General features: G+C 40.0%; 1 protein-coding gene across 3 annotated transcripts in view; it reads left to right on the top strand.

Moving 5' to 3' along the window:
• The window catches only part of LOC136873760 (DENN domain-containing protein 1A), a 257596-nt gene that overhangs the window by 125008 nt on the left and 108313 nt on the right, over positions 1-24275 (top strand). For all 3 annotated transcript variants that reach the window (XM_067146947.2, XM_067146948.2, XM_067146946.2), the window contains exons 7-9: positions 3755-3856; positions 17844-18071; positions 23994-24170. In XM_067146947.2, the coding sequence (XP_067003048.2) occupies positions 3755-3856; positions 17844-18071; positions 23994-24170 (507 nt within the window). The remainder of the gene's footprint in view (positions 1-3754; positions 3857-17843; positions 18072-23993; positions 24171-24275) is intronic.

Raw genomic sequence — 24275 nt, 5'->3', positions numbered from 1 at the left:
TCACATTTAGTTTTCTTCCAACTCTGAAATACCGCTCTTACCATAGTCGGTACGGTAAAACTGATTAAAACAGATGATCGGAAATTGTATTCAATATAACTTTTGTTATGTAATACTTTTTGATAGCACCAATAACATAGGTATTTTAAAAACACATTTTAAGCGCCTTCCCCTAAACTGCAATTCCATCCAGGGTGAATAAATTTGTTTATAGCTTAGACTGTTGTTTCTCATTCCCCGACTCCAAATAACTATTTTCATTAAATTCTGTTAACCCATTTTCTCGTGGCTCAGCGTTGATATGGACAAAATTACAATTTCATGAATATCTGTTTTATCACAGTCGGTACGGTAAAAATGTATAAGACATAAATGGTCGGAAATTTAATTCTATATAACTTTGGTTATGTAGTATTTATCGATATGACCACTAATAATTTAAATATTTGAGAATTAAATTTTAGGCCTTCCCCTAAACTACCATTTCACTCAGTGTGAACAGAATGATTCATAACCTAGATTAGAATGGCTCATTCTCCGATTACACATGCCAATTTTCATTTTCATAGGACCACTCATGACGTAAATATTTCAGAATGAAATTTTTTGACCTTCTCCTAAACTACCATTTCACTCAATGTGAATAAAATTATTTATAGTCTACATTGTAGCGACTCATTCCTCGGCTTTGAATACCAATTTTCATTACGATAGGACCACTAATAACATAAATATTTGAAAATTAAATTTTAGGCCTTCCCCTAAACTACCATTTCTGTCAGCTTAAATAAAATTATTAATGGCCTAGATTGTAGCGACTTATTCCCCGACTTTGCATACCAATTTTCATTACGTTCTCTTTAGCCGTTTTCTAGTGATGCGTGTACATGCATATAGATAGACAGATAGACAGAAATTACGGAAAAGTAAAAAGTGCATTTCCTTGTTACTGTGGACATGACCGATACAGAAATACCATTCTTTTCAAATTCTGAGCAATGTGCAGACAAAACTCTTATTTTATATATATAGATTAGATGTAAGACTATGTAATAAAACATCCTCTAAAATTCGAAGTGGTAGATGCCCATAATTCGATAAAACCTGATATACGACCTGCGACGATGTGGAAATCGATGAAATATTTTGGCATCATCAACCAGAAATGCGACAAAGAACTGTTAGTAAAAGAGAAAATTAATTCATACGATAACTTGCCATCTCCACAGAGGGATAAATTTTACTTCAGCCATGTCGCACCACAAGAAGTGGTTGATTTAATAAAACACATCAAGACCAAGGCTAGGGGCGTAGATAACATAGGCCTTGAAATCAAATGACGTGACCACAATTGTCCATGGCACTCTCGTACAGTATAGCCAAAACATAAGGGATCTTGGTGTACTATTTGACGAACACCTGACCTGGTCTGCCCACATTGTGTCTGTGTGTAGAAATATATATGGAATGCTACATTGTCTCAATAAATTTAAATTCACTTTCCCATTTAAGCTAAAGAAAATTTTTGTTGAGTCACTTGCATTACCTCATTTTGATTATTGCGATATAGTTTTCAACAACCTAGGAGTAGAATGAGAAAGGAAATTACAGTGTGCTGAGAATGCTTGTGTGAGATTTATCTTTGGGCTTCACACCATCGTACATGCAGTTCAGGTGACTTCGCTTGCATGAGTGCTGCACACTTACTCTTTGCTTTTGCATAATTGCTATTCTTGAAACTTCTCACTCAACTTATGTGATTACAGCAAACTCCTCTCATTCGTCCATAATAAAAATACCCGATCCTGCAGCGCCATTTGTTTATCCCTTCCTGTACACAGAACTACAATCTACGCTAAATCATTCACCGTTACCTTAGCCCGATGATGGAATCTTCAACCAGTGGACATCAAAAGCATGTCTAGCGACTCGGCTTTTAAACACGCTTGTGTTGAAAAACTAGGAAAGCATGAATGAAACGCCTAGTTGTGACCTCAGAACACCTTTACCTACTTCCTCTTATTCGTTATTTCTCTCATCTTTTTACTGATCATTTTCTTCCTCTCCTATTCTCATTTCTATTGCCATACCCATGTGGGCCCAGAGCATTGTCATATTCCATTCTATCAGTTTTTACATGACCATTCAGATCTCCCATTATCATGATCCCATCTCCAACAAAATGTGTTTCCAGTTCATTGAGGAACTCTTCTTTTTCTTCCACGCTACATCCTGTCTGTGGAGCATACACCTGTACTATCTTCAGTAGTTTCTTGTTTACATGTATGTGCATTATTATAATTCTTTCAATTACATGCCAGTAAATCTACAGACATGAAGGTGACGTACCTGAGTACCTTCAAATACCATTGGACTGAGCCAGGATTGAACCCGTCAACTGGATCTCACCAGGCCAGCACTCTACAGTCTAAGCTACTAAGTCCACAGACAAAGTACCCAAGAGAACAAAATTAACATTATAAAAACAGTATTTCATACCAATTGTAACATTCAGACTAGAAATGCTGGTAACTAATAAGAGACAAGATAGTAAGATCCAAGCAGTAGAAATGAAATTTTTAAGAACATCGGCTAAAAAAACAAGAAGAGATAGAATTCAAAATATTAAAATCAGAGAAGAGCTAAATATAGAGTCGTTAGTACAGGCGATATAGAAAGCAAGGCTGAGATGGTTCGGACATGTAAAGAGAATGGGAAAGGAACGGGTAGCAAGAAGGGAATTGGAAAGAGACCAGTTGGAAGATCGAGAAGAAGGTGGATGGATCAGATTTGGAAGGACATTAGAGAAGCTGGATTGGATGTGGCGTAAGTATTGGAGCAGGTAAAGTGGAAAGACAGAAAGGAGTGGAGGAGGCTTGTTAACCACACCTGGACGACTGGAGTGGGACATTGATGATTATGATGTAAAGGAACTCCTGCAGGACAAAATCCATACACCTCGGCATCTTAAAAAACCATAAAAGTTATTAGTGGGATGTAAAACAAATAACATTGTTATTTTTTTAAATTTATTTTGTAGTCGGTCAACGTTCTGTTCCATAGCGTGCAACAGGGTAAATGATGTGGTAGATCTTCAATTTTCTTCAGGTAGTGTTAAGTCTCGCATGGATCTCTTTATAAGTTGGCCATTGTTAGGAATTATTTATTTCACTCTCAGTTTGGTGTTGGAGATCAAAGCATGTTTTTGGATGTTAGCACGGTGTTGACAACATAGGGAAGGGTATGGGAGTAACATAACAGTAAGGTGGTAAGAATGGTAGGGGGTAGACCAAGGTATGAATATGACAAGCAGATTAGAGCAGATGTAGGATGCAGTAGTTACGTTGAAATGAAAAGATTAGCCCAGAGGAGGGTGGCATGGAGAACTGCTTGGACTCATGACTCAAACAAAAACAACAGCGGTGAAAGTAGTAGTGAAATCAGTTTCGTGGTTGTTGAGGTTGCTGATTAACCTGCACACAAAAACTCATAAAATTTATAATATTAGTGCAGATAAGAAGGGTATGTTGAAAATTGGGTGATCTTTTCACTTCTAATCTCTGCCTTTCCTGTTTTTATTTCTTCTTCAATCGTCCCACAGATCTCCTTGCGTTCTTTTTTCTTTTCTTTGTTCCATAAGGTGATAATCTACAGTATATTTTACTTTTTTGTACATTTGTGTACTTTGTAGCAGTCATTATTAATTAAGAGTATTGTACTAATGTTTTGTTTTTTTTTCCTTCTAATTTTTCAGCGAGTAAGGAAGCCAGATCTAGGAGAAGTGGTTATATTAGATGCAGATAACAACACTGTGGAGTCACCGTTCCAAGATGTGGAGAGTTTACCTGCTGAAGTGGTAAGAAAGTATTGTTAGTGTTTGTTTTATGACTGAAATCTGTCACCACTGACATTTAACTCAATGAGTTTAAATGCTGGTCATTGTGGAGACTTTCATAGGCTTGCTGATATTTTAATATCTTGAAACCTCTGCTGACCAAAATGCCTAGAAGGTGGTCCAATCTAGATGTTTTGGGAGTTGTGTTTGGCATTCTGTTCTTGAATAAAGTTAATACACTGATACCCCTTTAAGCTCACAAGATGAAAAAAGCCCACAAAATGGTCTTTTAGAGGGGTGGTTTTCTCAAAGAGAAATGTCAAACTACTGTTAGTACTACCAACTACAGTACAATGCATACAGCATTACCTTCTTCTGGAATTGCCATACCCTCAGTGGGCGTTGGTGGTCAATCTGGTCCAGGCTTCCCTACGAACAGCTGCTCTAAATGGGGCAACTGATGATGAATTGGACTACTGGTGGAGGATTCCTTTTACTTTTCCTTAGATATACTGTGTTGTTGGAGGGGGGGGGGGGGGGGATTTCTTGTTATGCATAATGTAGCCAAAGTATGCTGTCTTCCTTTTTTTAATTTTCTTTGTTATTTCTAATTGTTTTCTCATGTGCTGCATAACCATGTTGTTTGTTACATGATGCAACCAAGATATTCTCAGCATACTACGGTAACACCTCAGCTTAAAGGCATTTAACTGTTTAATTATTATTGTCCACCGTTGAGGATTTTCTGTGATGTACGGTAGAAGTCAGCTATAGCGAGTATTGGCATACAACAAGAAATCTGTTATAACAACAGTTTTTTTCTGTCCCTTCAAAATTTCTGTATTAAATTGTGTATTATCCTTCGGTTACAGCGAGACCCCTATCACTGACGCATCCGTTATTACGAGCAATTAAGCGTGCACGATTTTTCCCATTACCAATATTTATGCACCCAGTGATTATATTGCATGCCATTGATCATCTTCAGTATAGTTTCCTCGCTATGTCCACTAGCGAGTTCTCTTACAGACATAGAAGGCGATATTGGAGTAGATTAGTAATACCCATCAACTGCTGTTCTGTAAAGAAAAATGGAAATGAAGGAGAAGAACATGTTTTCATAATAAATGTGTGAATAACGTGTCTGATAGCAGTTGTTGACTCGTTAAAAATAAAGGCTGAAGTAAACGATCGTTTAATTTTAATACTCTACTCTGAAATTAAGTAGGAATTGCAGTACACCTCAAAATATGGCAGAGCGCATCACTGATTTCAGAGGTTAGTTAATATTTTCTTGTGTCTGGTTAAATTTTGGATAGGCTATTTCCATGTAAATATATAGCAAGAATGTTATCATTTCTCTACTGGCGCTTGGAATATGCTTTCATGATACATATAGTACTGTTAAGTTAGGTTAGGTGATGCGGTCTGAATAAGGAAACTGAAACATTTGCCACAAAATGTGATCGATCATCTTCAGTACCATATCGTTTTCTCGCTATGTACACTTGCAAGTTCTCTCGTTAACATTCGAAGGCGATGTCGGAATTATTATTAATATCCATCAACTGCTGTTCTCTAAAAGAAAATTCAAAATGAAAGAAGATAACACGTTTTTGTAATAAATGCGTAAATAACATGGCCAATCGCTGTTGTTAACTTGTTTTGTTAATAAAGGCTGAAGTAAATGTTTGCTTTATTTTAATGTTATATACTGCAATTAAGTAAGAATGTGATACACCTCAAGATATGGCAGAGTACATCACTGATTTCAGAGGATAGTTCATATTTCCTAGCGTCTAGTTTAATTTCGGAAAGGTTGTTCCTATGTAAATTTGTAGTCGGGAGGTTATCATTTCTCTACGTGCGCTTGAAATATGTTTTCACGATACATATACGGTTAGGTTAGGAGACGCTGTTTGAAGAAGAAAACTGGAATATTTGCCACAGAGGCCTCTGGTGTGATACTATATATTTTTGCAAAATGAAATAAAATATACACTTTCACGCAGTACCAGTAATCGTTCATCGACTGTAATATTTTCTCTTGGGCGGTAACAGTGAAGGCAATTTTCCATGAATTTGTCACAGATTTCAGAGGCAAGAGTGAACCTGTTAGCTGGCAGGCGCTCAGCTCAGGTTGATTTCTTGTCGAAACAGAGGAATCTGAGAAGCTTTCGAAATCTATTTCTTGACATTGTGTCCTTCTTGAATTGCTGTCCACAAGAACGCGACCATAGTTCATCCACACACACACCTTTCGAACACAGGACACCGCGGGTATACATGATGGCAATCATAACCTCCAACTCCTCGAGCGACACGGTCCAGTCTCAGAAGTTCTTTCTGAGCGTTTGATTCTTTGTCATTTCATTAGACGAAGCATCGTTTCATCAAAGAGGAGACAAAAAGGCACTAATGGCACTAATGGCAGAGTCATAAACTCGGTGGTAAGAATATGTTGTAGGACCTCCCCGCTCCCTTAGGATGTTCACTGAAGTCTGTCTTCCAGATGAAGAGTTCGAATCCAAGATCTCCCACTCGGTTCCGCCTCGGGCAACCATCTTCACTTATGAAACACCTAACTGAGGCTGAGACATTTGAGGCGAGTTCGGAGATAGATTAGCATTTTCAACTTCTCCTGTGGATAATTCATCCTCTGTCTCGTTGTGATCTTCGTCCTCACTTGTCTCTCTTGTCTCAAGCAAAAATTCACCAACTGAATTGGACAGTTCATCTTCAGATTCAACATCTGAATTTTCTAGCATATGAGGCACCTCGTCAGCAGAAAGACGATTGTAGCATGAGCCTGTAAGAAGAACACTTTCTAAATGATGAGATGAATACAATAATCCTGCTAACTGGAACACTCATCTGACAGTAATAATGTTATTTGCTTTATGTCCCACTAACTACTCTTTTACAGTTTTCGGAGACACCGAGGTGCCGGAATTTTTTCCTGCAGGAGTTCTTTTACGTGCCAGTAAACGTACAGACATGACGCTGATGTATTTGAGCACCTTCAAATATGACTGGACTGAGCTAGGATCGAACCTGCCAAGTTGGGGTCAGAAAGCCAGCGCCTCAACCAACCGTCTGAGCCACTCAGCCCAGCTCATCTGACAGTAAGAGCTCAGCAATACTAATAATAATGGCCAGGTACACACTGTTGTCTGACAATGCAAACTGCTGTAATAAGGAATATTGTACGAGTGTTAAAATGATCCCTCCCGCTGTCCAAGGTATGCCATATCAGAAATCAATGGTAATGTAAATATTTTGCTGGGTGCGATACATCACCATGAACGGGACAAAAAATGATGAAAAGTCAAGATATTTGAAGAGAAATGATACAAGAGAGCGCACATTATTAAAGAAAAATTGAAGGTGGGTGTCATTTTAACTCCTTCCGCTGTTCTAGTGTTAATGTGTATGGGGTTTTTCCTGACTTAATGAAAAATCGAATCTAACGACAATCCGTTGTAGCGAGTAAATTTTTCGACGTTATGAATTCTCACTATAATGGACTTCTACTGTATATGATCACAAGATATCTTTTACTTTTATTAACCTGACCATTGGGTTGCTTCTTCTGCCATCGACACTGTTCCAAAGTCCATCTTCTCCATTGCAGGTACCATTGAGGACTAAACACATCACCCTGTGTTACAGCACTCCTTAATTATGACCCCTGGAGAGAGGGTATCCCATTATTTTAAAACTTCCAGGAATTGGGCTACCTGTTGGTCCATGGATCAGAAAATCATTTCTACAGGGAACTCCCTGTCCGCCATGTAGAGATTCACTCTTAAGGGGTCAGGTTCCCTTGGTTATTTATTGGAAGTTAACCCAACCTGCAAAGTTTATTGGCACATGGCAGGAATAATCATAGTGGTCAAAATACATAGGTCGAGTCATAAGGCATGGCAACTATTTTTTTTCTCACGAACAGGAGACAACACTGGAAATCTATTATATGCATTCGGAAACATACGGTATGTACTTGCGTATGATGCCACTAGATGGTGTATGTAAAGAACAGTGTGGGTCTAAGCATGCCCCCAAGTTCAGTGTGTGAGTGAGAGCGTCACAAAATGGAAGTCAACAAGCAGGAGCAACGATAGTATATTAAATTAGCACTTCTCCACGGCAGAAATGCACGCCAATGGCGTGCAGAGCTGCAGAAAGCATTAGGTGTGCATGCCATGCCTTATAGAACAGTGGCAAGGTGGGTGGAGACGTTCAAACGAGGTAGAGTATCAACTGCTGATTTGCCTCGCCCAGGCCATCCAGTATCCATGGACAAAGATGTACGGATAATGGTGATCGATCAGTGTTTACACGAGGACAGGTGCTGGACTCTAGTGGAATTGCAAGAACATACAGCAATACCAGCGGCAACAATACGGCGCATTTTACACAAGGACCTACAGATGTGTAAACTTTGTGCAAAATGGGTGCCACATCACTTAACTAAGGTACAGAAGTGGACTCGTTCTGAAACATGTCGCATCAATCTGGAAAGGTTTCAGCAAGAAGGCCAGGCCATGTTGAATTGCATTATTGCAGTCGGTGAAACATGGGCACATGCTTATCAACCTGAACTGAAGAGGCAGTCAAGTGAGTGGCATCATCAGCGGTCACCACGGAGACACATGGTTCGACAAAATCAGTTGCCCAATAAAGTTATGTAATCCTGGCATACAATGTTCAAGATGTTCTTATGTGTCATCCAGTGCATGAAGGGCACGCTGTCAGTGCAGTTTATTACAATTCCTTTTTAATGTACCAATTGCACCGTACAGTGCGAACAAAACGTCCAGATCTTTTGGACAACACCATAATCCTACACGATAACGCGACAGCTCACACAACAGCCATCGTTCAGCATCGCTTACAACGATGGGGATGGCAGGTTCTTCCACACCCGCCTTATTCGCTTGATCTGAGTCCATGTGACTAATGGTATTCAGCGCCTGCCCCACCGCTGGCAACGCACAGTAGAAACCTTGGGTGATTATTTTGAAGGTCTGTAACCATTGGAGAGCTGTAAGCTTACATTCTGGAGATAGTGGGTTCAAACCCTGCTTCAGAGAGCCCAGAAGATGGTTTTCTTTGGTCTCCAATTTTCATACCAGACAAATTAAGACCATGGTTGCTTCCTTCAGTCATACCCCTGTCCTGTTCCATCACTGCTGTTAGACCTGTCTCTGTCAGTGCAACTTTCTAAAATCTCTTGACCTTGGCTGGATTGAGCCCATAATATAGGTGCTAAGAGCTACTACATTGATTCAATTGCTGTCACTATTTTAGTACTATCTAATTTGTTGTGGGGGCATTTAAAAAAAAAAATCAGTTCTGAAATATTGAGTACGAATCTAGAAGGTTGAAATCCTGTTTTGAAGACATGATTTTAAATCAGTTCATTTGCTTCTAACACTTGCTCATATCCTTATAAGAGTTTAAAATTACAGAAATGCATAGGTGAGAAATGCAAGACAGGGAAAGGAAGAAGTAATTGGACCATGTGGATATGGGAAAAGGAATGAGGAAGGAGAGAATGGAATAATTGTAGGCAACATATTACACAGGAAGAAACAGCTCAAAATTGGAACCATCAGTATCCTCACCCTTACTGTTAAATGCAAAGAAATTGTAGACCTCATGGACAGATGCACACTCGGGATTTTAGGGTTGGGAGAGATGAAATGGAAAGGTTCAGGAAAGAAAACCTCATGAAATGGTTATACTGTATATTTTACTGGAGTGGGAACTCTAATCAAGCTAGAAATGGAGTTACTTTCATTCCCCACAAAGATATTGATGTGCAGGTGGACATCAGTTATATGAGTGACAGAATCATTAAAATGAAATTGCATGTTGGCCAGGTATTCCATACCTTTCTCCAAGTACAAAGTGTACAACTGCTTCCGCCGTTTACCGATGGATGGCGACAACGGTACGTAGCAGTTCGAACGAAACAGATCGCAGGCGTCAGGCAGTTAGCTTGGACCTCGGTCAACATAACCCCATTCAAACTTAGTTGATGTGTGTCTGCATCATAAAGTTGTTCTCGATTGAGCATGGCAGTGAACGTACGTATGGTGACGACGCTATTAGTGGAAGAACATATCATGAGTGGTTTTAACGCTTCAAGAATGGTAATTTTAACGTCAAAGACCGGCATAGTGGTGGAAGAGAGAAAGTTTTCGAAGATGCAGAATTGGAGACATTGCTGAGTGAAGATTCACGTCAAACTCAAGAAGAATTGGCATGATCAGTGGAAGTGACTCAGCAAGCCGTTTCAAAACGTTTCAAGACCATGGGTATGATTCAGAAAGAAGGAACTTGGGCCCCGTATGAGTTGAAACCAAGAGACGTTGAACGGGATGAAAAATGGGTTAATTACGATAACCCTAAATGCTAAAAATTAAGGGGATATCCCGGCCATGCTTCAACGTCGACGGCCAAACCGAATATTCACGGCTCCAAGTTCGTGCTCTGCATTTGGTGGGACCAGCTCGGCGTCGTGTACTATGAGGTGTTAAAACCTGGTGAAACAATCATAGGTGCTCGTTTGAGCAGAGCATTGAAAGACAAACGGCCGCAATACAGCGAGAGGCACGATAAAGTGATTTTGCAACACGACAACGCTCGACCCCACGTTGCAAAAGAGGTCAAAACATACCTGGGAATGTTAAAATGGGAAGTCCTACCCCACCCGCTGTATTCTCCAGGCATTGCTCCCTCTGATTATCACCTGTTTCTATCAATGGTGCATGGCCTGGCTGACCGATGCTTCCGATCTCATGAAGAAATCACAAATTGGATCGATTCGTGGATCGCTTCAAAAGATGAATAATTTTTTCAACACGGGATTCGAACACTACCCGAAAGATGGAAGAAAGTCGTGGCCAGCGATGGACACTACTTTGAATGATACATGTGTAAATAATCTGTTTCATTAAAGCCTCCAATGTTGGGGACAAAATGGCGGAAGCGAAGTTGTACACCTTGAATATGCCCCACAGGCAGCCTGCCCTGCAAATGAAAAAGATCAGTTCTTTGTATATCTAGAGGACCAAATAAAGGAAGACTTCCCACAATTATAGGAGACCTGAATGCCCAAGTTGGGCCCGAAAGGCAAGGCTGCAAACCAGGAGGGAGAAAACGTGATACTTCTTGCATGAAATAACCTGAGCCTACAAAACTCTTGGTTTCAGAAGAGAGACAGCCATAAAATCGTGCCATAATTGGGATGGGAAGCAGGGGACAGTGATAAACTATATAATAACTGATAGATGTGCTAGCCAGTTCATCACTGATATGAAGGTTATTCCAAATTAAAGTCTCTATGGCGACCTCCGGCTTTTGGTTGTGTACATTGGGAACATCCATCTGCAGAATGTCAAGCACAAGAAAATGCCAAATATAAAGACCTAGTTGCTAGGAGAATATGGGAAGAAAGAAGAATACCAAAGAAAGATCTCAGCCAAATTACCAAAAAACGAAAAAAGAGGAGTAGAAGAAGAGTGGCTGTCATTCAAGTACACCCTTATTTCAGAAGTAAAATCACTATGTGGAAAGACAAGTGCAAGCAGGGAGAAAGAAACACCATCGTGGAGCAAGAGGGTGAAAACTGCTGTGAAAGAAAGAAAGAAAGAAAGAAAGAAAGAAAAGAAATGCAGCAAAGAAGAGGCTAGATAACAAAAAAACTGAAATCAGTCCACCAATAAGATGAACTTCAGTACATGGCGCAGGAGTACCGGGACAAGAAACTATTTGTGAAGCGACTGATTAAAGAAAAGTGCTGGGACGAGTTCACTACCAGGTTAACAGAAGGCTGTTCTTTATACAGTAGTCAAGAACAGAAGTGAGTATGACAATACCCTTACACTGGAAAAGATGATGGGAACCTGGTGAAGACAGATAAAGACATCAGAGAAAAAATGAAGAACTACTTCAGTACTTTTTTAAATGGAGAAAGTCTTCAAAATGATATCACTGAAGACTGCAGTTTAAGTGCAAGTGATGGAGCACACCACCAGCTAACATGGCTAGAAGTGGAGTCTCAGTTGAAGAATATGAGAAATGGTAAGTCCCCATGGTTTGATGTTCTCATTGCTGACATGATAAAGGCAGCTGGAGCACAAGGCATACAATGGTTGTATAGAGTACTCTCTGTCATCTGGAAAGAACTGGGTGAAAGGTATCATTAGTCCCCTGTATAAACAGGGAGACAGGATGAAATGCAGAAATTATGGGAGTATCACTTTACTTTCTCACTCACTTAAACTTCTGGAGAAGATAATTGAAAGAAGATTCAGGAATATAGTTGAACCGTTGCTGGAGGAGGAGCAACACGGATTCAGGAAGAACCGAAGCACTACAGACCTGATATTTGCTGTCAGAATGCTAACAGAGAAGCACTGGAAATATGGTAAGAACTTGTCATAGGTATGACGTCCTAACTGGTGTAAAACCTTAAATTATTATGTTTAATATATTTAAATTATATTTTATTAAATACTAAATTATCTTTTATTAATATTAAATATGATTAATACATGGTTTCCCTGTAAATATGTATTATAAATTCGTATAACCTTAAATACTTATTGTGTATAAGTTTAACCTCAAAATCTATATAGTCGAAATCTGTAGAAAACTCTATAATGTTCGTATATTAGGTGTATTCTGCTATAATTTGGAATATATGAAGGGTTCTGGAAACTTACTGTAAGATTTATTATCCAGAGACATTAGGAATGTTGGAGAAATTTCCATGTGTATTGGTAAACGGTAAATGAAAATTCGATTGGTTCCATTACTGGAGTACTCTATTCGACCAGCTGGTCAATCGATGTTTCGAATGTGTTCCATTTAGAGTGTTGTAAGAACCTTTCCAGAAATCGATAATTTTAGACGGTTGATCGAACAGTATATATATCGAGCTGTCAGTCAGTGAGGAAGTCAAGTGTTGGGAAGTGTTGGACTTGGAGTGGCTGTTTGGCTCCAAGGTGGAGTCAGTCGGGTCAAGAGAGTGTATGTTATAGTGTGCGAGTCAGTGTTGTTGATATCTGTACTTATCAGAATCGACTTCAGGGTACTTCGCTAGTAACTTTTCTAGTGTCACTTGTTCATCATCATCAAACTCCAGTTGCCTGGGTGTGGTTTACGAGCACTCTCCACTTCTGTCTTTGCGTTCCGAGGCTCGTTTTGTAGTTGAAAGCAATCGATATAACCCTTCAGTTGACTTGCTAAGCCTAACACTGCTGGGGATTTTCTGTCAGGGGTATTCTCCCTTAGCCTTTGGCAGTCCCCTACCTCACTGCAAGGCAGCAGCTGATGAATTTATGTGTCATTTCCTACACAAGGGTCTCATCAAACCTTCTAGGGGAAAACTCCTCCACCCGTAGCTGTTGGTCTTTCCCTAGTTTGTCGGGTTTGGTGTCGGCCGTCCAACCCTCGGCCAGACAGTCGCAGGTAGTACCGTCTACTGTCGGATACGGTATCAGGATCACTTGTTAATGTATGTAATTGTGTGTTGTGACTTACAGTGACAATAAAGTAATTTATACTAGGAAGTGAATGTGTTCTCGTGTGATATTTATTTACGTCAAATAAAATTGCATTTGAGAGCAATAAACTTAATGATGATATAGATGAGATGTTGATTCCCACAGGGAACCTGGTATATTGGTATTATAAACTTAATGATGGTTTTTATGGACATCGAGAAGGCCTACGACATTGTGCCTAGAGAGATAATCTGGGAATGCCTAGAAAATATAGGTGTGCCAAACTTCCTGATCAATAAAGTAAAGATGTTCTGTTGAAAGTGCTTTAGCTATGTCCAAGTAGGGGGATGGAAGGTAGGATTGGTTTGAAACCAAAAGAGGAGTCCAGCAGGGAAGTGCCTCGTCACCACTTCTGTTCATCATTGTTATGGATTGGATCATGAAGTCCATCAAAGAACATTGCTAAGAGCCTAACACTCTAATATTTGCAGATGATGTTCTGATCTGGGGAGAAAATGAAGCAGAAGTACAGAAGAAACTAAATCTTTTGCATGGCAAGTTTAAAGAATATGGACTAAACATCAGTAAAACAAAAACTGTTGAAATGACTATCAACAGGAAAGGCACAGATTCAAACATTTTCCTGGAGGGAACTCTATTGCAGTCTGTTCTAACTTCAAATACCTTGGAAGTATCATTTCGAAAGATAACACAGTAAACCAAGAAATACTTAATAGGACTCAGAAAGCTCAGTTTTATTTTCAAGTGAGAAATCTACTCTGGGATGATAAAATACCCCAGAAAACAAAACTGACCATGTTTTATACCTACTTCATTCCAATTCTTACATATGGACTCAAAACATCCGTCCCCACTTTGGCAAACTAGTGAAAGTGACGAACTAGGGAACCTATAGTTCTAAAGGTTTGGTCTAAATTTTATTATTTTTATAACATCTACCCTCTGACAAAGTCTCACATCTGCATCTTGTTCTGTATGGCTAACTGATAAAACCAATCATTAAATATAAAAATTGATTTGACATGAGTAATCACAACTTCTTTCAGTTCTCCTAATTTTTGGATAATTTGCACATTCGTTAGTTTGCCAAAGCGGAGACGACATGTACCCTGCATAACAAGTCAAATAGTAAAATCCAGTCAACAGAAATAAAATTCATCAGAACAAAGAACCAAAAGACCAGGAAGGACAAGATTAGAAATGAAACAAACAGGAAGGAGGCTGGCATCAAAATATATGTTACAGAATTTTTAGGAAGATGCAAGCTACAGTGGTTTGGACATGTTGTGAGGATGGAAGGAACAAGAATAGCAAGGAATTACTTTAACAGAGAAGTGAAAGGGGAGAGTAGTTGGGAGACCAAGGAATACATGGATAGACAGTGAAATCAGAGGTCAACAAGAGGACTGCCAAGTGGGAGGACATAGAGGAACAGAAACTATACTTTGACAGGAAGAAGTGGCAAGCGCTTGTACACCACACCCCAGAAACTTGAGCTGGAAAATGATGATGATGATGATGATGATGATGATGTTTTGGGAGAGAGACAGCAGGGAAATTACAAGATGTGGTTGGGGTGGCAGAAGAATAAAATCAATAATTGATTACTTTCTTGTGAAAAGACAAATTGCTGGCAGTTGATGGATATTACAGCTTTATCAGGAGAAACATTTGATGGAGATCATAGAATTGTGATAGCAAAAATGAAGTTGTGGAAAATGAAAAAGTTACAGGAGATAAGAGATAGTAAAGTAAATGTGTGGAAATTAAAAGATAAGAAAGTACAGGAAGAATTTCTGGAGTGAATGAAACAACAAACTCCAGTTACTGAAGTAGGATATGTGGAAGACGAATGGTCCAACTTTACAAGGGCGTTTGTAGGTGGGGCAGAAAATGCCTGTGGTAGAACATTGATGAGACTGAAAGAAAAGGAGACACTGTGGTGGAATGAGAAGGTGAGAAAAGCAATGAAAGAAAAGAAGAAAACATTGCAACAATGGAATCAATTAAAAAAAGAAAGCAAAAGGAAGTATCGTGATAAAAAAAATGTAAGAAATTGGTAAGAGAAGAAAAGAAGAGAAGTTGGGAAGAATTTATACAAAAGTTGGAAACTGACAGAGATGGTAGTAAAAGAATGCTTTATAAAATTATATGAAGTAATAAGAAAGAGTTTATACAAAGCTGGTGAGAGAGGAAGTTGGAGAGTTGATAACAGATCCAGAACAAATAAAAAGATGGAAGGAGTATTTTGATAAGCTGCCTGATGTGAGAAAATGTGCAGAGGAGACAGTAGTAATACAGTGTGATGACTCAACAGTAAATGATATAACAATGTTAGAGGTGAAATTAGCAGTCTGTAAAATGAAAATAGAGAAGGCACCAGGGATGGATGAAATTAGTATGAAAATGATAAAACACTGCTGACCTGTCAGCTGTACAGATCGTTAAAGTGCATATGGAAACAGAAACGTGTGCCAGAAGACTGGGGAAAGGGAATAATAATACGAGTCTTCAAGGAGGGAGAGAAGGGGAATAACACTCTCATGACAAATGGCAAAAGTACTGGAAAGGATATTAGATAGGAGAATGAGAGGAAAAGTAGGAGAGTTGCTAGAGGAACAGTATGACTTTAGAAGTAGATCTGCAGTGGACGTAATCTTCAGCATGAGGCAGTTAATGGAAAAGAATTGGGAGTTTGGAAAGGATCTGGTCATGACATTCATAGATCTAACAAAGGCATATGGTAGTGTTCCCAGGGAGAACGTTTGTGAAACCAAGGTCTAAAAGACTGGGTACACAAACCGTACAAATGGTGCTAGCAATGTACAACTGATTCAGCAGCATATAGACTCCAGTGAATGGTTTAGAAATGAAACTAGACTATGACCTGGAAGCGTGTTGTCACCTCTTGTTTCTAATGATTATGGACAAAATTGTAAAAGAGACAAAGGAAGCGTATGGGAAGAGGGAGATGAAGTTATTACTATTTGCAGACGATATTGTGGTCTGGGGAATGAACAGCAAAGAAGTACAAAAAGTACGTGATGCAGTGAATGAGAAAATTGAAAAGTTTAGTATGAAAAACATTTCAGAGAAAAGAGGCAAGCACGCTATCCCTACACCACAGGCCCGGCAGATTCTAAGTATGCAAAGCTAAAATTCAGCATAGTGCGACTGAATGGCTAACTATATATGCTTTATCCCCATCCCCAAGGAAAAACAAAGGACTGCAAGATTTGCAGCAATAGGAAAGTTGCTGTTGGAAGATGAGAGATGGTTTATTTCTGGAAAACCTACAAGAAGCAACCAGCACTTCACCCAGGACTGTGCTTCAAACAGCATCACACCTTTCAGAAGTACCAATGAAAATACCAAAAACCTATCTGTACACTTCTCTTATGGCTTCTTATACATTCATTTTTGCATTTTGAACCTGTATAAAGTTGTTGCAAATATATTGTTGAATGATTCATAATAGATCATCAAATTTGACATAAACTGAAATAACTACAAGTTGAGAGAAGGTATGGCTAGGAAAATATATGAGAAGAAAAGATTAATCTCACTGAAGGATCCTGTGTAACAAAGATATGAGGAATAGTTTAACCTGATCTTATGTGCCTTGCACTTTTTTTTTTTTGCCTTAGATAGGTTACTGGTCCCAGTACATGAATGCATTGTCTGTCCAAAAGTGAGGTGTGAGAACTTGACGCGTAATCTAGGGTAGTTACCTCGTCAAGTGGAACGACTTCCTTCTGACTATTGGCGGTCAACATACATTCAGCTACAGCCTCCATATTTGTTCAAACATTCATCGCATTGTAAGATAATTTTTTTGTAAACCCTCATCTTAGAAGTGTCTCATCTGCAATGGGAGCTATGTCTGAACCATTGTTCTCACTTTCTCATCGGTGTGGAAATGCTTACTGTCGAAGAACCGTTTCAGATTTCCTTTTTCTAACAAATTTATTTCCTTATTTGAAAAGGTAGTGTTTAATCTATTAATTAATCTAGGGTGGAAGTTGTTGAGTTTGTCGTGGTAATTGTTTTCTGGTTTATTCTGTTTATTGCTTAGGTTACTGTTCTTTTTATAGATGATCCTTTGTTTTGTGATTGCTTCTTTTATATTGTAATCATGCAAAAGGAGTGTAGGATGTCCATTGAGTGGGGTACCAGAAGTTGCTAATGTTTAAATGGATGTGTAAAATTTATTTATTGATTTCCTGCTTCTTTATATATGCCTATGTAATTTTGTTTCTTATCCATAACAATTGTGATTGGAATATTGATATTTTAGCTGATGATGCAGGTTTAGTTTTTATGGTTTTGTATTTGGGAATGAGATTCATTTCAAGACTTTTCTTATTAATTGCAATTGATTTGTCAATGTTCGTGATTTTTATTTTTAGTGATTTCAGTTGCTTGGCTTTGTAATTTTATTCAATATATGTATTTTTATGATACAGGTTAGTTCATTGAGGAGGCAGTTTCGCAACAGAGCAGAGCTGCTGGGTGATGGTGTGTCTCGAGCTTTCCTGAGGGCCCTGGTGCTATTAATTGGTGGCTATCGTGATGCCCTGAGGTTTCAACAAGGCCAGAAAATTACTTTCAATCCTGATGCATTCATTGAATCACGGCCAGCTTCCATGCAACCTTTCTTACGCAAGATGCTTCACTTACAAATATTTCAACAGGTATTGAAATGTGTATATTTTCTGTTGGTAGTGGTATTTGTTATCTTTGTCCATTCATTATTTGCTGAATTTGTTGTTGTTGTTGTTTTTCAATCTGTACTCTAATCCACTGGCACTACGAGGGTGAGTCAATAAATAAGTCGCAAAACTGAATTGAGGCAAAAATAACACTATTCAACAGCCATTTTTGCATCTGGAATGTGATACATCAACTAGTATGTATTTTGGTGTGTAGAATTCGAATATACCTTTCAAAATGTTCTAGCATGTACAATTTTTGAGTTTTTTTATTTTTTTTATTTTTGTATCCAGTATTTCGCTTTTTGCTGTTCTTCTGTTTTGATGTCTAATTGTTTCTTGTTGATTTGCAGAGGAGAGCTAGAAGATCTACCAATCGTCAGTAAATGGTTGGTGTGGTAATCCAGTGGTGTGAAAGAGATCCTCACTGAGTGTTTCCTGTGAAAGATAGTGCAAACTTTTTGTGTTTAAAACTTACACTAAGAAAAATGGCAACTAGTAAATCTCGTTGCTGTCTAAACCACCCCGACAACTTTTGTTATGTGTGTGGGAAATTCACTCCAAAAGCCCAAAGAAAACCAATCACTGATTTGGTTAAGAAGGCATATAAATTGTATTTTGATTGTCTTGCTGGTGATCAAGATAAAAATTTTGCACCTCATATTGCATGCATAACCTGTACTACAACCTTAACCAAGTGGTTGAAAGGAAAACGCCGAGCCATGCCATTCGCTGTTCCGATGGTGTGGTGTAAGCCTAAAGACCAGTATTCAGACTGTTACTTCTGTCTTACAAATATTTCAGGACATTCAAGCAAAACTAGACATAAAATAAAGTATCCAAATGTATCTTCAGTGTATTTGCCTGTGCCCCATGATGAGGGGTTGCCTGTTCCTGTCTGTAACTTGAAAGCCACGGAACCAGACACCATGTCAAGTGAATCAGAAAGTACTGAACATATAGAAGAGTACTGCCCTCAGTATCATGACACTTCACCTCAGCTCTTTAATCAAGAGGAATTTGGTTCGCGATCTAAAACTTTCGAAACAGCAAGCTGAACTCTTGGGGTCGAGACTGCAGCAACGGAACCTTCTAGCTCCAGGGACAAAAATTTCCTGTTTCAGATCAAGAGGTGCTTCCTTTGCTCAATATTTCGATATGCAGAATTCAATGTGTGTATGTAGAGATGTCAATGGTCTGATGATGCAGCTAGGTGTACAGCATAATCCACAGGAGTGGCGACTATTTATCGACTCCAGTAAAACCAGTTTGAAAGCAGTACTACTGCATAGTGGCAATGCATTTCCATCTGTACCTTTGGCTTACGCAGTAGACATGAAAGAAACTTATGAAGCCATGGCTTTGCTGCTAGAGGCAATCAAATATAAGGATCATGAATGGCAGCTTTGCTGTGATTTAAAAGTTGTTACACTCCTTACAGGTTTACAGGCTGGATTAACGAAATACTGCTGCTTTTTGTTCCTTTGAGACAGCCGTGACACCAAGAACCACTATACAGTCAAGGAATGGCCTATAAGGAAGTCATATGTTCCTGGAAACGTAAATGTGAACAATACCCCATTGGTTGAGCCCGATAAAATCATTTTGCCTCCCCTTCATATCAAGTTGGGCCTTATCAAGAACTTTGTGAGGCCTTCAATCACTTAAAAGAAAAGTTTCCCAAATTAAGTGAGGCAAAGCTGAAAGAGGGTATATTTGTTGGACCACAAATAAGAAAATTGCTGAAAAGACCCAACCTTTGATACCAAACTCACAGATATCCAATTAGCTGCTTGGTCTTCTTTTAAAGCAATTGTGAAGGGCTTTTTGGGTAACAGGAAAGACAAAAACTATGTTACCATTGTGAAAATACATGGGGTGTAGAATGACGCTTAAAATTCACTTTTTACATTCTCACCTTGATTTCTTCCCGGAAAATTTGGGAGCCGTAAGCGATGAGGATGGTGAACGCTTTCACTAAGACATTCTTACCATGAAACACCGTAACCAAGGCCATTGGAACCCTTCGATGATGGGTGACTACTGCTGGGGTCTTGTTAGGGAGAGTGATGAAACGGCAAACAAAAGAAGAGCTCCATCGTAGTTTTCAAAAACCAAAGACGATTAAAGGTGAAAATATCTTCTGAACTAATATGGACCTTTTATTGGCATCATGCCCATATATACACTGACTGACAGAGCAAATGCAACACCAAGAAGGAGTGGTTCGAAAGGGATGAAAGTTGGGGAAAAAACAGAGACGGCACGGACGAATAATTGATGTTTATTTCAAACCGATATGCAGGTTACACAATGTGCACGGCATCGACTCAGTAGGATGTAGGACCACCGCGAGCGGCGATGCACGCAGAAACACGTCGAGGTACAGACTCAATAAGAGTGCGGATGGTGTCCTGAGGGATGGTTCTCCATTCTCTGTCAACCATTTGTCACAGTTGGTCGTCCGTACGAGGCTGGGGAGTCAATAAGAGTGCGGATGGTGTCCTGAGGGATGGTTCTCCATTCTCTGTCAACCATTTGTCACAGTTGGTCGTCCGTACGAGGCTGGGGCAGAGTTTGCAAACGGCGTCCAATGAGATCCCACACGTGTTCGATTGGTGAGAGATCCGGAGAGTACGCTGGCCACGGAAGCATCTGTACACCTCGTAGAGCCTGTTGGGAGATGCGAGCAGTGTGTGGGCGGGCATTATCCTGCTGAAACAGAGCATTGGGCAGCCCCTGAAGGTACGGGAGTGCCACCGGCCGCAGCACATGCTGCACGTAGCGGTGGGCATTTAACGTGCCTTGAATACGCACTAGAGGTGACGTGGAATCATACGCAATAGCGCCCCAAACCATGATGCCGCGTTGTCTAGCGGTAGGGCGCTCCACAGTTACTGCCGGATTTGACCTTTCTCCACGCCGACGCCACACTCGTCTGCGGTGACTATCACTGACAGAACAGAAGCGTGACTCATCGGAGAACACAACGTTCCGCCATTCCCTCATCCAAGTCGCTCTAGCCCGGCACCATGCCAGGCGTGCACGTCTATGCTGTGGAGTGAATGGTAGTCTTCTGAGCGGACGCCGGGAGTGCAGGCCTCCTTCAACCAATCGACGGGAAATTGTTCTGGTCGATATTGGAACAGCCAGGGTGTCTTGCACATGCTGAAGAATGGCGGTTGACGTGGCGTGCGGAGCTGCCACCGCTTGGCGGCGGATGCGCCGATCCTCGCGTGCTGACGTCACTCGGGCTGCGCCTGGACCCCTCGCACGTGCCACATGTCCCTGCGCCAACCATCTTCGCCACAGGCGCTGCACCGTGGACACATCCCTATGGGTATTGACTGCGATTTGACAAAGCGACCAACCTGCCCTTCTCAGCCCGATCACCATACCCCTCGTAAAGTCGTCTGTCTGCTGGAAATGCCTTCGTTGACGGCGGCCTGGCATTCTTAGCTATACACGTGTCCTGTGGCACACGACAACACGTTCTACAATGACTGTCGGCTGAGAAATCACGGTACGAAGTGGGCCATTTGCCAACGCCGTGTCCCATTTATCGTTCGCTACGTGCGCAGCACAGCGGCGCATTTCACATCATGAGCATACCTCAGTGACGTCAGTCTACCCTGCAATTGGCATAAAGTTCTGACCACTTCTTCTTGGTGTTGCATTTGCTCTGTCAGTCAGTGTACATACGAAACAGTATTGATTTCAAACGTTCTGAATGTGTATTTTTGTTTGACTTAATTGTGTCAATTTTGGCTATTGCTGTTTTTTATTCTGCTGTATATCTAGGAAATGTGACGTCATAGAGAAAAACTGATTTTACCTGTGTATTCAGCACCCCAAAATTACGTAAATCCACCCATTTACAAACCAGATGCAAAAAAAAAAAAGTTTAAATTTGTTAACTAGTGTAATCATAGTAACTTTATGACATTTACTTCACTTTTCCACATACTCACCCTGTACATTCAGGCACTTATCCCATCTCTTTACAAGTCCTTGAAAGCCAACAGCAAAGAAGTCCTTTGGTTGCTGTCGCAGCCAACGTGAAACCTCATTGATTACAGAATCATCTGTATCAAAATGACGGCCACCCAAGTGATTTTTTAGGGACCAAACAGATGAAAATACTGGGGGCTAAGTCAGGACTATACAGTGGATGTTCCAAGCGTTCCCATTGAAATGTTCTTAACAGCTCCTGCGTTAGTCTTGCTGTGTGAGGGTGGGCATTGTCACCCAGAAGAATCACACCCTGTGAGAGGAGTCCAGGTCGCTTGCGGCGAATGGCCTGTCGGAGTTCCCGCAGAGTGGTGTAGTATTACGCGGCATTCACAGTTTCACCATAAGGCTGGAATTTCTGCAGTATGACTCCCCGCATGTCCCAAAACACGGTGAGCAAAACCTTGCGGGCCGATGGAATCGGTTGAGTTGATCCACACGCTGCAATGTGGTTGCAGTTGACACCTCCGCAGGTCGACGAGGGCGCTCCCCATCTCTGATACTTTTCCTTCCATGGTTAAACTCCTGAATCCAATTGAACACAGCTTTCCATGAGAATCAGTTTTTACCATAGATGGGATGCATTTTGTGATGCACTTCTTCTGTGGACAGTCCTTTGGCCCACAAAAAATGCACAACTGCACGCTGTTCTTCTCGTATACAGTCATGCAACACATGTGCCATCATGCACTAACAGCCTCTGACTGACTGAGTGCCTGCAAGATGTCGTACGACAAGCATACATATGCTGCCATTTGCTGGCAAAACTTGCACGCGTAATTTCAAATGGTATAAGGCACACACGTTTGCGACTTATTTATTGACTCACCCTCGTACTTATATGTTCTAGATGACATTTTAGTGCAGTATATTCAGCAGGTTTCAAATACGTGATTTTTTTCCCGGCTGTTACTTTTATGGCTTCCTTGATTAATGTGCTACTAAGACACTCCAAATTTCACATAGAATAGATATTTTATTTCATTTTTCAAATGTGGTGAGAATAGTTTTTGTTTTATTTTGAGGTACATTTAACAAAATTTATCCAGTCAACAACCTTTCTTTGGTTATGCTGATTTTAACACTTATTAATAATACTGTTTGTGAAAACAGGCTGTAGTCTTTCAAACACATACCCTTAGGAAATAATTGTTTGCATTCTTGTTCAAATAATCTGAGTACCCAACAGGTATCAGCTCATCAACACTTTTGTACATTTGAGTATCGGCAATGGGCAACAGCCATTGCATCAAGTAGCAAGACAAGTGAGACAAGTAGTACGATGACCGAGACTTCGTAATAAGTTAGACCATGAGTAAATAATAAAATAAGACGTACTAGCAGTAAGTAAGTCAGACCAGTAATAATGACTTCGTTTTATGCATTAGCACCTGCTTATGTAGCCATCCTCATCCCCTCCAACATGTCATGATGGCTCTAAACCTCCTGCATGGGTAAAGGCTGTCCACTCCAGAGAGAGAGAGAGAGAGAGAGAGAGAGAGAGAGAGAGAGACACACACACACGGGAGCTCCTGCGCGTACAGATGGCTTCAGTTCTCCGCGAAATTGTCGCACATAATAATAGACTGTACATGTCTCGAGGTTGTGAAATCTGTACTAGCACCAGTTTGAAGTTTGAGTAAAATGTTACATCACTCCTTTTTGCATGAAAGTTATAGTTTTATTGTAGTTACTGATATTTATCAAAGCCTGTTAACTTATGTCTAGTTGCAGTGCTGTATTGTCTGAATGCCACTTAACTTTCTTGTACTATCATTCAAAACGGCATACTCATCTTTGTCTGAAAATAACAATACAATAACCTAGTGTTTTGGACAACTTTTGAATTCGTATTAGTACCCAGCAAATTTAATTTTTCCCATTACTTTCCAGTTCATTGAAGAACGGCTTGAAATGCTGAATAATGGGCTCGGTTTTTCTGATGAGTTTGAGATGGAAGCTTGTAATTATTCTGGAAAATCAAGCTCAAAACTAAAGCAACAGTACAAAGAATGGACTTACACTATGAGGAAGGAAGGAAGTGCCTTCATCAAAACTGTGAAAAATAAGGTAAAAGTACTCTTCAGCTTAGGGACCAAATAAACTTTCATTGTTTGTGGTAGATGAAATATTGCTTGCTATATTCTAGTTATCACAGAATGTATGCAACCACTG

This window comes from Anabrus simplex, chromosome 5, assembly GCF_040414725.1.
Source record: "Anabrus simplex isolate iqAnaSimp1 chromosome 5, ASM4041472v1, whole genome shotgun sequence".
Lineage (NCBI taxonomy): Eukaryota > Metazoa > Arthropoda > Insecta > Orthoptera > Tettigoniidae > Anabrus > Anabrus simplex.
This window is presented reverse-complemented; position numbering and strand designations above follow the sequence as displayed.